Genomic DNA, 12,998 nt, shown 5'->3' on the forward strand with positions numbered 1-12,998 from the left:
GCTTTGCCTAATAGATTGCTGTGGAAGTGACGGAATCGTTTGTGGAGTACATCAAAACAAAGCCTATCGTGTTTGAAGTCTTTGGCCATTATCAGCAGCATCCTCTCCATCTGCAGGGACAGGATCTCAACAGGTATCGTTCACTGTTCTGGCCTAAAGGCCTAGAAGTGTTCACTCAGGACAAGTGTCAGGATGCGTAAGGGCAGGACCCCTGTCAGAAGCTGTGAAGACGACTGTGTAGAAGCTGTGGTCTGGATTGCTTGGCCTGATTTGTCCTCCTGCTCAAGGCAGCAGCTGCAAAGAGGAAGCACGTGCTGGTTTTAAGAGGAAATGCCAGATGAGGCTTGTTCCTTTTCCTTGGGCTATTTTGGGAAATGCCTGTTACCTACTCACATTTTCAGTGCAGAATGTGGGTAGAGCAGTTTGGGTTTTTCTTTTTACTGACAGCTAGGATTAATTACGTTAGAACAGGAAAAGGACAGAGGTTAGTTTGAAAAGTGTGCTGAGTACACTTATTTTCCTGACAGGTGGTATTTTCCTGTCTTCATGGGATTACAAGGATATTTTGAGAGACAAAGATGGGTAGGAGGACTGTACCGGGTGTATGTGTATGCTCACATGTGTGTGTGTATATTTGTGTATATTTTATGCCTCTATATTAACTTTTCATTTCTCTATAGCCCTCCACAACCTTCCCGAAGATTCTTTCCTCCCCCTATGCCGCTCTCAAAGCCAGGTGAGAACAGTTCTCTAATTCCATATATCACCTCTGCTACTGAAAATGAAGGTTGTAGTGTTGTCCTAAGCTGTTCAGCGCACCAAGAAATGTAATGAAGTGAATGTTGCAAAGGGCATTGGATCCATCTTTGGCTGTTTTCCTTTCCCTGTGCTCTTTTCAACCTTCTCTTGCAGAAAAGTGCTTCTTGGTTCATTAATAGGTAGAATTTAATTCCTGAGGTGATGAGATCTGGCTGTGGCTCTTCAGGTGCTTACTGAGCATGAGACCAGAGATTGGCTTATTCATTGACCACTTCATCTTTTTGCTCTCTAACATTCTTGTTCAGTGAGTCAGTCTTGTTGAAATGATCCTTGGTTTTCTTTGCTTAATTGTAATAATACACGCTGAACTCTTTTGTGTTGTTTTTTTTTCCATTTCATCTTTTAATTTCCTCCTTCTCCAGCTTTTTTCTCACCTGCATATTTCTACCATCCTCTTTTTTTTGTGTGTGTTCCATTCCCTTCGCAGACCATGAAAGAAAGATTGAGTTGATTAGGTATCTTATGTCTGGCTATGTAAACGTGCATGTGCTGAACGCGCTGTCCGAGCATGCCAACGTGCTTGCGTCCTCCGCTGTGGCCGCTTTCCAGGATGGAGCTGACCAGCTGCCACCTTTTCTCTTTCTGCCTGTTCCCAATTGTCAGAGCGAGCGGGCCCCTAAACGAGATGGTTAGTAGCCAAACTTGATCTATGGTAGATGTAGAAGTAGTTCCAAAGCGTGCTTCAAAATTCCTTTTCCCTTCTCGTTAGCATGTAGTATTCTTGGCACTAGAACCTGCCATGGTTGTGGTCATGGGTGGATGATTCTGTGCAGAAGTTTAGGGTTATTCTATAGACTCCCTCTATGGTTTTATCTAAACTCCGAGTGCTAGGTGTCAGATTCTTCTGTGTCACTGGATCGATTCCCTGAAGCCTCCTGGGCCTCTGATTTTTTTGGTGTGTTTTGTCGTACTAGGATGAGAAGTGCTGCATATGAAAAACCAGCTACTCAGAGAGATGTTCTGCAGCATTCTATATAGGTTTCCTTTTTGCTCACCATCTTCTTTTGTTGCCACTAACAATGCTGTTCCTCGCTTACGTTTGTATTTTCTTTTACTTAAAAGCCGAAACACTGATTATTAATTGTGCCAGAGCAAGTCCCTGAGAACTTCTAGAACTGGCTTTCGTGTTTAGTTTAATGTGTCTTTCTGTTGTTTTTCTCTTCTGATGCTTTTGAGTTTCTCTGCTTAGCAGTACGCTTGAGTGACTTGTGTGTTTGATGTTCCTCTTGCTATCAACAGCACTGAGTCCGGCTGTAATGAGTTCACGTGCAGCTACGTGATACGATGGGTGTAAGAGTGACACCCTGAATAATGAATGGGAGGAGTCGATGATGATGCTGAAAGCTACCTGGCATGATGGAGTTGTATTCTTGTAAAAAAAGAAGGCTAAAAATCACTTGCAGAGTTACAAAAATACCTGTTAGAGTTCATATGAACTGGGCTTTTTAAATGTGCCCATTTACAAAAACGAAATGAGTGAACAGATAGAAGTCGCGTCATGATAGCTCTTTGAGTTAGCCCATTACTTTTTTAACATGGTTTATCCCTATATTTGTATGAAAGGAATTAGAGAGGATCTGGCCAGAAGAAATCACTAATAGCAAAACATGAAGATCCCAGAAACACACTTGGGCAGGATTGTGGCTCTGGAATAAATCTTGTTCAGCCTTCTTACGTACAGGTTATTTTATCTAAAGTGGTACAGAACACTAGCAATTTGTAACATGAAGAAGTGAAGAATGAAGTTTTAAGTTCTTGATTTATGTTTTTTCTTGAGTGGGAAAGCAGAAATGTACTTTATGGGTGAGTAATGCTGCAGATGGACAGACCTGAGTAATTCTAGGTCACAAACTGTTAAGCCATAAAGTAACTGATGCACATTTAAGGAAATTTCTGTGGATCTGGAAAGAGTGCATGTTTTTTCAGGCTTTTTGGATACACTTTTGTCATTATTTAACTCTTTTTTTTTTTTTAACCTAGTAACTTAGATTTAAAAAATAGCACTTTGAGAAATAATGATTCCTGTAAACGACGTAGTTTTCATGGGGAACAATGTGGTCAGCATAGGTACCTAGAATACACAGGGTCACTGAAATGACGTGTTTCTGTGAACACTAGGGTGAGTTTTACTTGTTCAGCCTGTGTCAACCATTCGTTTTTTCCCCTTTTTTTTCTTTCTTTAAGTGCCAGCTACAAAGTTAAATACTATGAGCAAACCCAGCTTGGGCCAGAGTGTGAGCAAATACGACCTCCTTGTGTGGTTTGAGATCAGCGAGTTGGAGCCAACAGGGGAGTAAGTCCAGTATCCACCTTTTATTTTTAAGAACGGTGATTTGTGGGAGTTTGATCTTTTACTCTTTGTTCTGTTCAGACCAGGACGATGTTTAACAGTCGTTGTTGGGTGGTGATCTTGCTTATGCCAACCTGGTGCCTGACTGGGTTGTAGTGATTTTATGTTCACTTCTGCCACAAAGGAGGTTTTCCCCTGACAGATCTTTAGGGATTAGATTGAGATGTGAGTTGCACAGAATTTTCCAGAAGTTCTGGAAGTACAGTGCATGATACTTCCATATTTCACCAATACTGTGCTGAGAGTCAGCAGAACCACACTTATTTCTTCACATATTCTATGGAGAGGTAACTGCTGGCAGCAGAACGCAGAGGGAAGTTGCTGTGCTGGTGTCTCTTTCCTGCCGACTGATTTCGCTGTCTCACCAGGTACATTCCTGCCATTGTGGACCACACGGGAGGTCTGCCCTGCCAGGGGACGTTCCTGCTTCACCAGGTACTGAGGGAGGCTGTAGAACAGCAAGTTTCATCTGTGTGGAAGGATTAGAATGCTAATGACGGGATTGTACGTCTTTCATGTCTCCTCCTTTCCCACACAGCTAATGACAGCTGTAGGGTCAGTCGCTCTTCAGTCTGTACTTAGTCTTGTAGCTTTGGGCTATGAGGGGAATATTTGACCCCTCACATGTTGCTGCTTCTTTTGCTTAATAGTGTGCATCCCATTCGTGATGCCTTTTAAAAGACAGGGAGCTTTGGGACCAGGTTTGTGCCTCCTGTGGCCACCACCACCTCTACTAAGGGCACAGGAGGATTGTGTGGACTCAGCTTTTGCTGGTTCTTTCTCACTGCGTGTGGCTGTGAGACAGATCCACAAAATCACCATGTCTCAGTGCATTTTAAATGCCTGTAATAATCCTTAATAATAATTTGGCTTTAGCTACATTCTACAGATAATCCTAGTTAAATATTATTTACAGGTTTATGTTGTTTATTATCTTATTTGCTTCATTTTTGCAGTATAAGTGCAAAATAATGATGTTTTGGGGGGCATGTGGGAATACTTCACCAGTGTGTTGTTTCTGAACTCTACCAGGGAATCCAGCGTAGAATCACAGTCACCATTATCCATGAGAAGGGCAGTGAGTTGCACTGGAAAGATGTGCGAGAACTGGTTGTAGGTGAGTATATTGTTTTGCATGTTACTGTACAAGGAAGAAAACGTACCAATGGTAATTTCTCTTTGTATCAGATTCTGTTATCTTTGTGAGTATTGGCTGCGAGAGGAGGATTTTGAAAAAGATACGGAGGAAAAACATAAGTTTTGCAACTTCCACTTACAGCTGCTTGTTAATTACATAGTCTGAATTTGTATTTGAGAGAACAGATTCCTTCCATGTTTCAGGTTTAGTTTTAATTGACTCTTCCTCCTACTATTTTCAGGGCGTATAAGAAATAAAGCAGAGGTAGATGAAGCTGCTGTGGATGCTATTCTGTCTTTGAATATTATCTCTGCAAAATACCTGAAATCCTCTCACAGCTCCAATAGGTAAGTGAATAAAGTGAGCACGCTAGCAGGAACCTAAAATTTCTTTGACCTCTGAGGTGTTGGCAGGATGTTTGGAAAGCTGGGAATGTTGCTAATAATTAAATGTAGAATTCCATGGGTACAGAGCATACAGATAGAGTATGAACGTGACCATGAATTCTTGCTAAAGCTGAAGTCCATTAGTCTACATGGAGGATAATTTCTTGATAATGCATTTTAATTAGTTTCTGTGTGTAAACACCACAAAGGGAAGATGGAAAGGGACAGCTTAAGGGAGTCTCACAGTTTAACCCAGAACTTTTAAACTGATATTAAGGTTTGTTGCTAGAATACAGCATTGAAGTACAAGAGCAATCTCGGGGAACGCATTTATGGATGCGTACATACCTATGTTATTCCTGGAATGAGCATGTGACATTTAACCAAGAGTCATGCTTTGTAAATTTAACTTCATAATGTGTGGATTTATACAGAGGTATCAGAAATTGACTCCAGTTCTAAAAAGTGGGTGTCTGTTCATGTACCTGCGGTCGTTTGGGTGACAGCAGGGCCTGTCTGCGAGGGTTGTGGCTGCGGTGTCTCCTCCTTAGGGTGCGTTACTGTAAAGATCCCTCAGGCTCTGCATTGTTTTGCTCCAGTGTCTGCAACAAAGGGCAGGGAAGCAGAAGCTGCATCGCGGCACAGCCGCTCCTGCTCTGACATCAGCCAAGTCACTTGACCGCTCCTGCCTCTGTTCAGCTGGTGCAAAGCAGGAATATCTCTGAAATTCAACTCTGAATGAGTGTGTCTGGAGGAGAAGGGGCTGTTTTGGAGCCTGTCTCTGCTGCAGCTGATGACCACTGGAGGCGGCATCCTGCTCTGTGCTGAAATGGCTTCTTTCTTCCCCGTTAGAGGGACTTACAAATACCCCCACGATACTAAAGGCGGTTCTGGACACCGCTCCTACCAACGGAATGTCTTCCTGCCACCTCGTGTCTGTGAACGCACACAGCGCCAGGGTTGATAGCAGTTAAGCTCTGCCTAACTGAGAAGTGTATTTGAATTACTTGATCAGTATAACTGGAATGTTAGGAGCGTGTTGCTAGTCTGATACTACTTTCTGTCCACTAGCAATTTTGAGACATTCCTGTATAGCTCAGTAGTTTTCTACGAGGTGGGCTGTGGGAATGAAGGATGAGTGTGGGTGAAGCTGTTGACCATGTATCTCTCACCAAAATGCCAAGGCTTACATTTTGGGATGAGTGAATGGCAGGTGATGGAGTGTGATTGAAGCCCTGGCAAGGCAAATGTCTTGTGTTTTCTCATTGTCTGCAGACTTGTTTTCTGGTTCACAGTGTGTGGTTTTCGTGTTTGTTTTTGTGGGTTTTTACATCCACTTGTTCTGTTCCTCTCAGCTGTTGCTTTTCCATTGTGCTCTTGGCTGCACTAACCGAAGCTCTTTCTATGTTTTTACAGGCTCTTTCTTGATAAGGATATGCCTAGGTATTTTCTGTTTGCTTCCTTTGTACATAAAGATTCTTAAAACCAGAATGCTTTATGTCCCATTTGTATAACTGCCACTTCCCTTTTAGCTTGTACTGAATCCTGTTAGCAGCCTCTTAGCTCTTCCAGAAGTAGAATATCTTCTCCTCCTTTGTGTCAGGGCTTTATTCGGTTACAATTCAGTGAGATCCTTGTGAAGGTAAACCTTCCTTCCCATGTAACAACTTCCTTCATTCCGCCTTTCCGATTCTCAAAATGTGCCATCAGACTCTAGTCCCTGTTTGTAGTCCTTGCTATTTTCTTCCTTTGTTCTGTATCAAAGAACTAAATTTGGAATTTCTTGCTGTCTCTGTGATTCTTGCCGTGTTTGAAGTACCAAGTCATGGGCTGAATGATTAGGTTACTTGAAATTCCAGCTCAGAATCGCACCGAACAAAAAGCAGTAGCTGTTGTGTGACTGACATTCAACTTCTGTTCTTAGGTTGGATTTGCATCTGAAATTTAACCGTGTGCTTACTGCCTTAGTTTACCCATTGGCAGAGAAGCAGGACATGTGGTAGCTGCTGGGACTGGATTGCAGCCGGGATCCCAGCCAGACGTGCTGCCCGCGCCGTCTGGGACCCTTCGCACTCTGCTTTCTGTGTTCTGCCTCTTTGAAAAATAGAAGACTTAAAAGTTCAATGCTCTCAATTCACCACCTCTCACTAATGCTAAGATCCACTTACAAATCAGTTCTAGCTATACGTTGGTGCCTTTAACCCGTTTCTCCTGTTTTCTATGCTTGGCTTGTTCTGTGCTCCATTTTCCTCCTCGCACTGTTTGCTGTGCTGAAAGAAGTTGGGTCACTTCTGTTCTTTGTCTCCCTCTGTAGCTGTTCTATCAAGTTCTGGTTTGGCCAGGCAGGGCTGTGTATATTTAATTTCCTGGCTAGACAAAACCCAGCAGAGTGACTGTCTCAAAGCTACGTTTGATTTCAACTTGGTGTTCAGCCAGAAGTCATAATTTTGCTGAAAAGGGTGATGTAGTTCTTGTTGCCTGCTTTTTGTCATTCGTCTTCAGTTTCATTTTCTGTTTTTCTGAGTTGACCTTGGGCATTGGTATAGAAGCTCTTTAGAGGTATAACTTGTGGGTTCTTTTTAAAAAGAACATACATGAAGCGCTTTCTTGCTTTCATTTTAGTATCACATGATTTGGACTCAAAATGGGATGGAAGACCACAATGGAAAGGGGATTTGAGAGGGAAACCAGATGGAAATGATGAAGAGTTAATACCTTCTTTTTCTGTTACCAGTGTAGAAAACTGTGCTGTATTAATGAATAAGGGCACAGGACTTCATGCCAAACAAAGCGTCATGAAATCAGTCTGTACCTGTGAGAAAGGAGGAAACTCATTTCCCTGAACCCTCGTTAGAGAGGAGAGAGTGTAATGGTGACTCTAGATGTGATGATTTAGCTGTCCTGTGTATGAGTCTGTCTCTTTTTACTTGAACAGATGGAACTTCCCTGATTGCTGGAGTAGAACTGTGGGAGCCTTTTGCTCCTTATTTTCCACCTACCAAACTGATTAAACTTCTTATAGAAGTTGTGTCAGATCTGCAAGTTTTTACTTGAAGCTGGTAGGGACATAGAAATAAAGCTTTATCACTTGAATGTAGGACTTATCTCTACCTATCATTGTGATTTGGTATCTGCCGCACTATTTGAGGTAGAAGTGAGTAATCTTAGGAGAGAAAAGAAGGTCTTTGCTTCAATTATTTGTTACCTAAGCCACTGGGAGTCATAGTGGATGTTGTCAAGGAAGAGATGCTTTGTGCTGGTGGGAGGAACGCAGAGCAACTCTTATACTGAGCTTTTACTGTACTCTTTTCCAGGACTTTCTATCGGTTTGAAGCAGTTTGGGACAGCTCCTTGCATAACTCCCTTCTCCTCAATCGAGTGACACCATATGGAGAGAAGATCTATATGACCCTTTCTGCTTACCTGGAGGTTAGAGACCTGTGCCTTCCTTTTTGCTTGTGACTCAAGTGTAACTATCTGAGAGAGCAGACAGTGCATACCCGAGATAAATACCTATTGGACCGAGTGATTCGGAATCCTGAAGCCAGTGAAAATCCTTACTCACTTCCTGAGAACAGGGTGGAAAATTTTTTCACCCATAAGATATATAAAGAAATTTGACAGTTCTCTTTCACAGAAGCACATCAGAAAACCCTTCACCAAAGACCCAAAGTAGAACAAATTTCAAAAAGCTGTCCCACTGAAAGAGGGAAGTGGTATAACCTGGTGTAGTTGTCTACAGTCACTCATTCATTACTGTTGTTTCTCTTAGCTTGACCACTGCATCCAGCCTGCTGTTATAACAAAGGATGTTTGTATGGTCTTTTACTCACGAGATGCCAAGATCTCCCCACCACGATCACTGCGCAATCTCTTTGGCAGCGGCTACTCCAAATCTCCAGACTCGTAAGTTCAGTTACAAATGTTGGTATCGATGTTTTACATCAGCATAAGCCTTTTCTCTTGGAGACCATAAGGAGAATGTAGCATAGTTTTCTTTATTTCTTCCTTGAAAGTCTGTATAGTTACAGCTCTCCAGTCTGGTTTTGAGCATTTCTTGCATTCATTTCAGTGAAACACTGAGGGCTTCTCTCTTTACTGACCCCTTTTCCAGCCTTCTGACTGACCAGCTGGGAAGAGACAGACATTTTTCAAACGTGCACATAGATGACCCTGATCCTGACCTGGAATTTGCTGCAGCAGCTGCACTCTGAGTCTTTTGGGGGGTGGAGGGGAATGTGGGGGTAATGCTATTTTTAGAGACCTTGCAGTCTATCCTGGCTGTTTTATGTCAAGATTAGAATTCAGATATAGTTCTAACTCACAACTATGCTTAAACTTCTGCTTTAGGGACCACTTAACTAAAGCTAATGCACTTTATTTCTGAAGATAATTGTTTTGTTTTGTTTTTCCTTCCCTCTGGTTTCTTGTGAACAGCAATCGAGTAACTGGGATCTATGAACTAAGTTTATGCAAAATGTCAGACACGGGAAGTCCAGGTGAGCAGGGACTGGCTGTTCAGGGGATGGTGATGCTGTAAACTGAAATATTGCAGAAAATTTCATAGACAGAGTAAACACTTCTGTCCTCATTGGAATCAGTTCCTGTGTTTCACAGGAGCAATGGAACATTGCTGTTCCCTAAAAAACTTCAGTAGGCTTTTGGTTTCAGCTTGGGGCTGTGATTACCATGGGTGAACCAAGGATTCACTGAAAACTTTACATTTCCTAATTGGTAAATGTTTCTTAGTTGCATCCCTCCGGCTATGTTTTTAACATGTCTTGTGGTGGTGTTTACTGCTCAGGAATGCAGAGGAGGAGGAGGAAAGTCCTGGATACATCTGTGGCCTATGTGCGAGGAGAAGAGAACCTGGCCGGTTGGAGGCCCAGGGGTGACAGCCTCATCCTAGAGCATCAGTGGGAGCTGGAGAAACTGGAGCTGCTGCATGAGGTGAGTAAAGAGATAGGGGAGGCTGAAAGGGGAAAGCACCCACAATTGTACCTTTTGAATTTGCCTTTAGTTTGCGCACTGTGAGACCTTTGAGCTGAACAGTTTCCCAAATGGAGTTTGTTCTCAAAGTGAAGATTTAAATGAATTCTCCAACATAAAATGGAAAATATGGGACTGGCTGCTGAGGAGAATCTTCAGCTCAAAATCTCAGTGTATTCAACAAAGGCAGATTTGACTTCTAGTGCCATTGTAACTCCCCTCCGTGGGGAAAAGGTTTACTGATATGAATCTTAAAAGAATGCATAAGAATTCAGTGCCTGTAAAATCCACATCCTGGAGCAGATGATACTGATTTCTCTTCTTAACAGGTGGAAAAAACCCGACATTTCCTCCTGCTTCGTGAAAAGCTTGGTGACAGCGTCCCCAAGTCCCTGAGTGACTCGTTGTCTCCCAGTCTGAGCAGCGGAACCCTCAGTACCTCCACCAGCATTTCCTCGCAGATTTCCACTACAACATTTGAGAGCGCTGTGACGCCCAGCGAGAGCAGCGGCTACGACTCGGCCGATATAGAGAGCCTGGTGGATCGGGAGAAGGAGCTGGCCACCAAGGTGTGTGACGTGAGAAAAGCACCCCGCGTCTAAATTGACGTGTAAAAGATAATTAAAGATTAACGATGCTCCTTGGATAGCATGGTGAATATCCAGTATTATGTGAGATTGATTTTAATATGCGCTATAGTGGAACAATCTGTTGTCACCAGCCAGTACTGGTGGCCAGGTTTGTGCTGTGGCACAAACATTCCCCTTTGTTAGTAGCTCTGTAAATGAAGCTTTCGAATTTTATCAAGGGAAGTGATTATTCCCCTCTTCTTCTCGTATTTTTCACAGCAGTTTAAAGTTAGTTTATTCTTTCATGAGCTACCAAATGTGTCTTGGCAAATTGCCTCTTGTGTTCAGTTTTCTCTGAAAATCTAAATGTAAAATTATTTTCTGTGTGTTGTTTGTTTTTTCCCTCCCGCCTTAGTGTCTGCAACTTCTTACTCACACTTTCAATCGAGAGTTCAACCAGGTGTACAACAGCATCAGCGATTGTAAGGTAAATATTTCATGCTATGCAATACACTATATGTGTAGTACAATAGCAACATACTTGTAGTTTGTGGAATGTGTTGATGTTATGAAGAGACAAAACACTTCATATTGATTTTCATAATGATTTTGGACTGAACACCAGCTGCAAAACCCCTCCTCTGTAATATTTTACCTGTGTTTGTCCTTGTAGCTGTCGGATATTTCTCCCATTGGGCGGGACCCATCAGTGTCGAGTTTCAGCAGTGCCACCCTCACACCTTCATCTACCTGCCCTTCTCTGGTGGATTCAAGATGCAATTCAGTTGATCAGAAGTAAGTATAGGGTTTTAATGGAAAAACATTACATCTCAGTGCTTCACCAATCTGTGTTTGCAGTGCTTTCTGGCGTACAGAAAGTCTGGTCTGAAGGATGGAACTTGTAAGACAATCTAGGCTGTAGATGCACTTTAAATTCCACTGTAACTTCCACTTGGTTTGTTGTGATTTACTTTTCTTTCTCCACTGTTTTTTAAAGGACACCAGAGGCAAATTCTCGTGCCTCCAGTCCCTGTCACGAGGTGGAACAGTTCCAGCTAATCCCTGCAGTGGAAACTTCCTACCTTGCTAGAGCTGGAAAGAATGAATTCTTAAACCTCGTTCCTGATATTGAGGAAATCAGACCAGGGTAAGTTTTCTATGTAGTGTGATCATGGCCTCCTGAGAGCTGTCACCAGGGCTTTCTGGGGTTTGTAAGTTTCTTTGCCCCGTTTAAGGAAGGTGAATTAAACAGGTGATAGCAGAACTGCAGGGTTCTGTGTGATGGAGGCAGGACTGACGAGGGTTGTGTTGATATTTGATCTCTGCAACTTTAGTTCCCTGCATCTACTTAATGAATAGGATTTCCAGTGACTCAAACATGATGTTTATTATCATCAAAACCATGAAGTTCACTGAACGACAGATCTTTGTGGGTCCATTTATTTGTCAGACACTTGCGGAGTTCTCGAAGACAAAATTCAGCTTGCTATAGAAGAGCTTTTTCATAATACTGTGGTAGACAAAACATACTAAGGACCAAGTGTCTTATACAGTGTTTTGCAGTTCACAGGGATGCTCAGTAGGTGCCTTATTTAGGGGGAAAAGCATTCCTGTTTATCTGTGGGTTTGGTTTGATGTTTTGCTTTCTCCCCAGCTCTGTGGTCTCGAAGAAAGGATACCTCCACTTCAAGGAGCCTCTCTCCAGCTCCTGGGCCAAACACTTTGTGGTGGTTCGCCGTCCCTATGTTTTTATTTACAACAGTGACAAAGATCCTGTTGAAAGAGGACTCATCAACTTATCCACAGCTCAGGTGGAATACAGTGAGGATCAACAGGCAATGGTAAAGGTCAGTCTGAGCACTGTTGTTTATTTCCCCATAGAGCAGGAACGTCACAGGTAGTAGTGCATCCATCCCATCCCGTGTGACATCTCTAATCTAAGGAAAATGCACCAGTGTTTTGGAGAAATGTTTGGCATCTGATTCTGCACACCAAGTTCCCAGTTTGTTCCTGGTTTCGTATGTTTTGAACACAGTTCTACAAGAGATTGACTGCTGTTACACATCATATTTACTTTTATGAGCATGCGTTGGTACCGTGACCCTGTGTGCTTGGTTTTTGTAATTTCATTTGTGTGGTCTATTGGGGTTTTGTTTTAAAACAAAACACACAAACATCCTGCAAGGAATCAAATTAACTTTATTGGTCCATCTCAGCAGCTCTTCAAGTCCACCCTCATGAGTTAAAACTATGTCTTTTAGAACCACATTTTGTCCCATTTGACTGACTAATAAAATCAAAGACCTTAGAAATGCCATAGCAAGCTCTTCCTCAGCGAGGGAGTGTGCATCTGCTTCTGTGCTTGTAGACGTCGGTATTTACATTGTCCTTAATATTCCAGACGCCAAACACGTTTGGTGTGTGCACAAAGCATCGTGGGGTCCTGCTCCAGGCCATCAACGACAAAGACATGAACGACTGGTTATACGCCTTCAACCCGCTCCTGGCCGGCACGATACGGTAAGAGGCAGCTCCTGGGCAGCCAATCCTGCAAAGCGTGAAGATCGTGAGATAGCCATAAGCAATTAGGCAGCTGGTTTGTCACACAGTTTCGTCTTGTTCTGGAGGATTTGACAAGATGGGCGAACTGAGGGAGGGAGGAGGGTGAGGAATTGAGAAGAAAAGATCAAACAAGGCGTGTATTTCAGGAAGTGCAGTGGCTGCTGCTTTGGCTTGTGACATTCTAG

The 12,998-nt window shown here is 42.8% G+C and overlaps 1 protein-coding gene across 15 annotated transcripts in view; it reads left to right on the forward strand.

Moving 5' to 3' along the window:
* KIF1B (kinesin family member 1B) overlaps positions 1 to 12,998 on the forward strand; it is a 74,484-nt gene that overhangs the window by 56,376 nt on the left and 5,110 nt on the right. For 7 of the 15 annotated variants that reach the window (XM_071798599.1, XM_071798602.1, XM_071798601.1 and 4 more), the window contains 17 exons: positions 15 to 133; positions 681 to 736; positions 1,247 to 1,447; positions 3,004 to 3,112; positions 3,538 to 3,604; positions 4,202 to 4,286; positions 4,549 to 4,654; positions 8,008 to 8,122; positions 8,466 to 8,599; positions 9,131 to 9,192; positions 9,498 to 9,643; positions 10,012 to 10,251; positions 10,667 to 10,738; positions 10,925 to 11,046; positions 11,249 to 11,398; positions 11,906 to 12,098; positions 12,653 to 12,771. In XM_071798599.1, coding sequence (XP_071654700.1) covers positions 15 to 133; positions 681 to 736; positions 1,247 to 1,447; positions 3,004 to 3,112; positions 3,538 to 3,604; positions 4,202 to 4,286; positions 4,549 to 4,654; positions 8,008 to 8,122; positions 8,466 to 8,599; positions 9,131 to 9,192; positions 9,498 to 9,643; positions 10,012 to 10,251; positions 10,667 to 10,738; positions 10,925 to 11,046; positions 11,249 to 11,398; positions 11,906 to 12,098; positions 12,653 to 12,771 — 2,096 coding nt within the window. Of the gene's footprint in view, positions 1 to 14; positions 134 to 680; positions 737 to 1,246; positions 1,448 to 3,003; positions 3,113 to 3,537; positions 3,605 to 4,201; positions 4,287 to 4,548; positions 4,655 to 8,007; positions 8,123 to 8,465; positions 8,600 to 9,130; positions 9,193 to 9,497; positions 9,644 to 10,011; positions 10,252 to 10,666; positions 10,739 to 10,924; positions 11,047 to 11,248; positions 11,399 to 11,905; positions 12,099 to 12,652; positions 12,776 to 12,998 lie in introns of those variants that run through there. The other 8 variants (XM_065855232.2, XM_071798609.1, XM_065855236.2 and 5 more) reach the window with 2 other exon arrangements.

This window comes from Patagioenas fasciata, chromosome 23, assembly GCF_037038585.1.
Source record: "Patagioenas fasciata isolate bPatFas1 chromosome 23, bPatFas1.hap1, whole genome shotgun sequence".
NCBI classification, from domain to species: Eukaryota; Metazoa; Chordata; class Aves; order Columbiformes; family Columbidae; genus Patagioenas; species Patagioenas fasciata.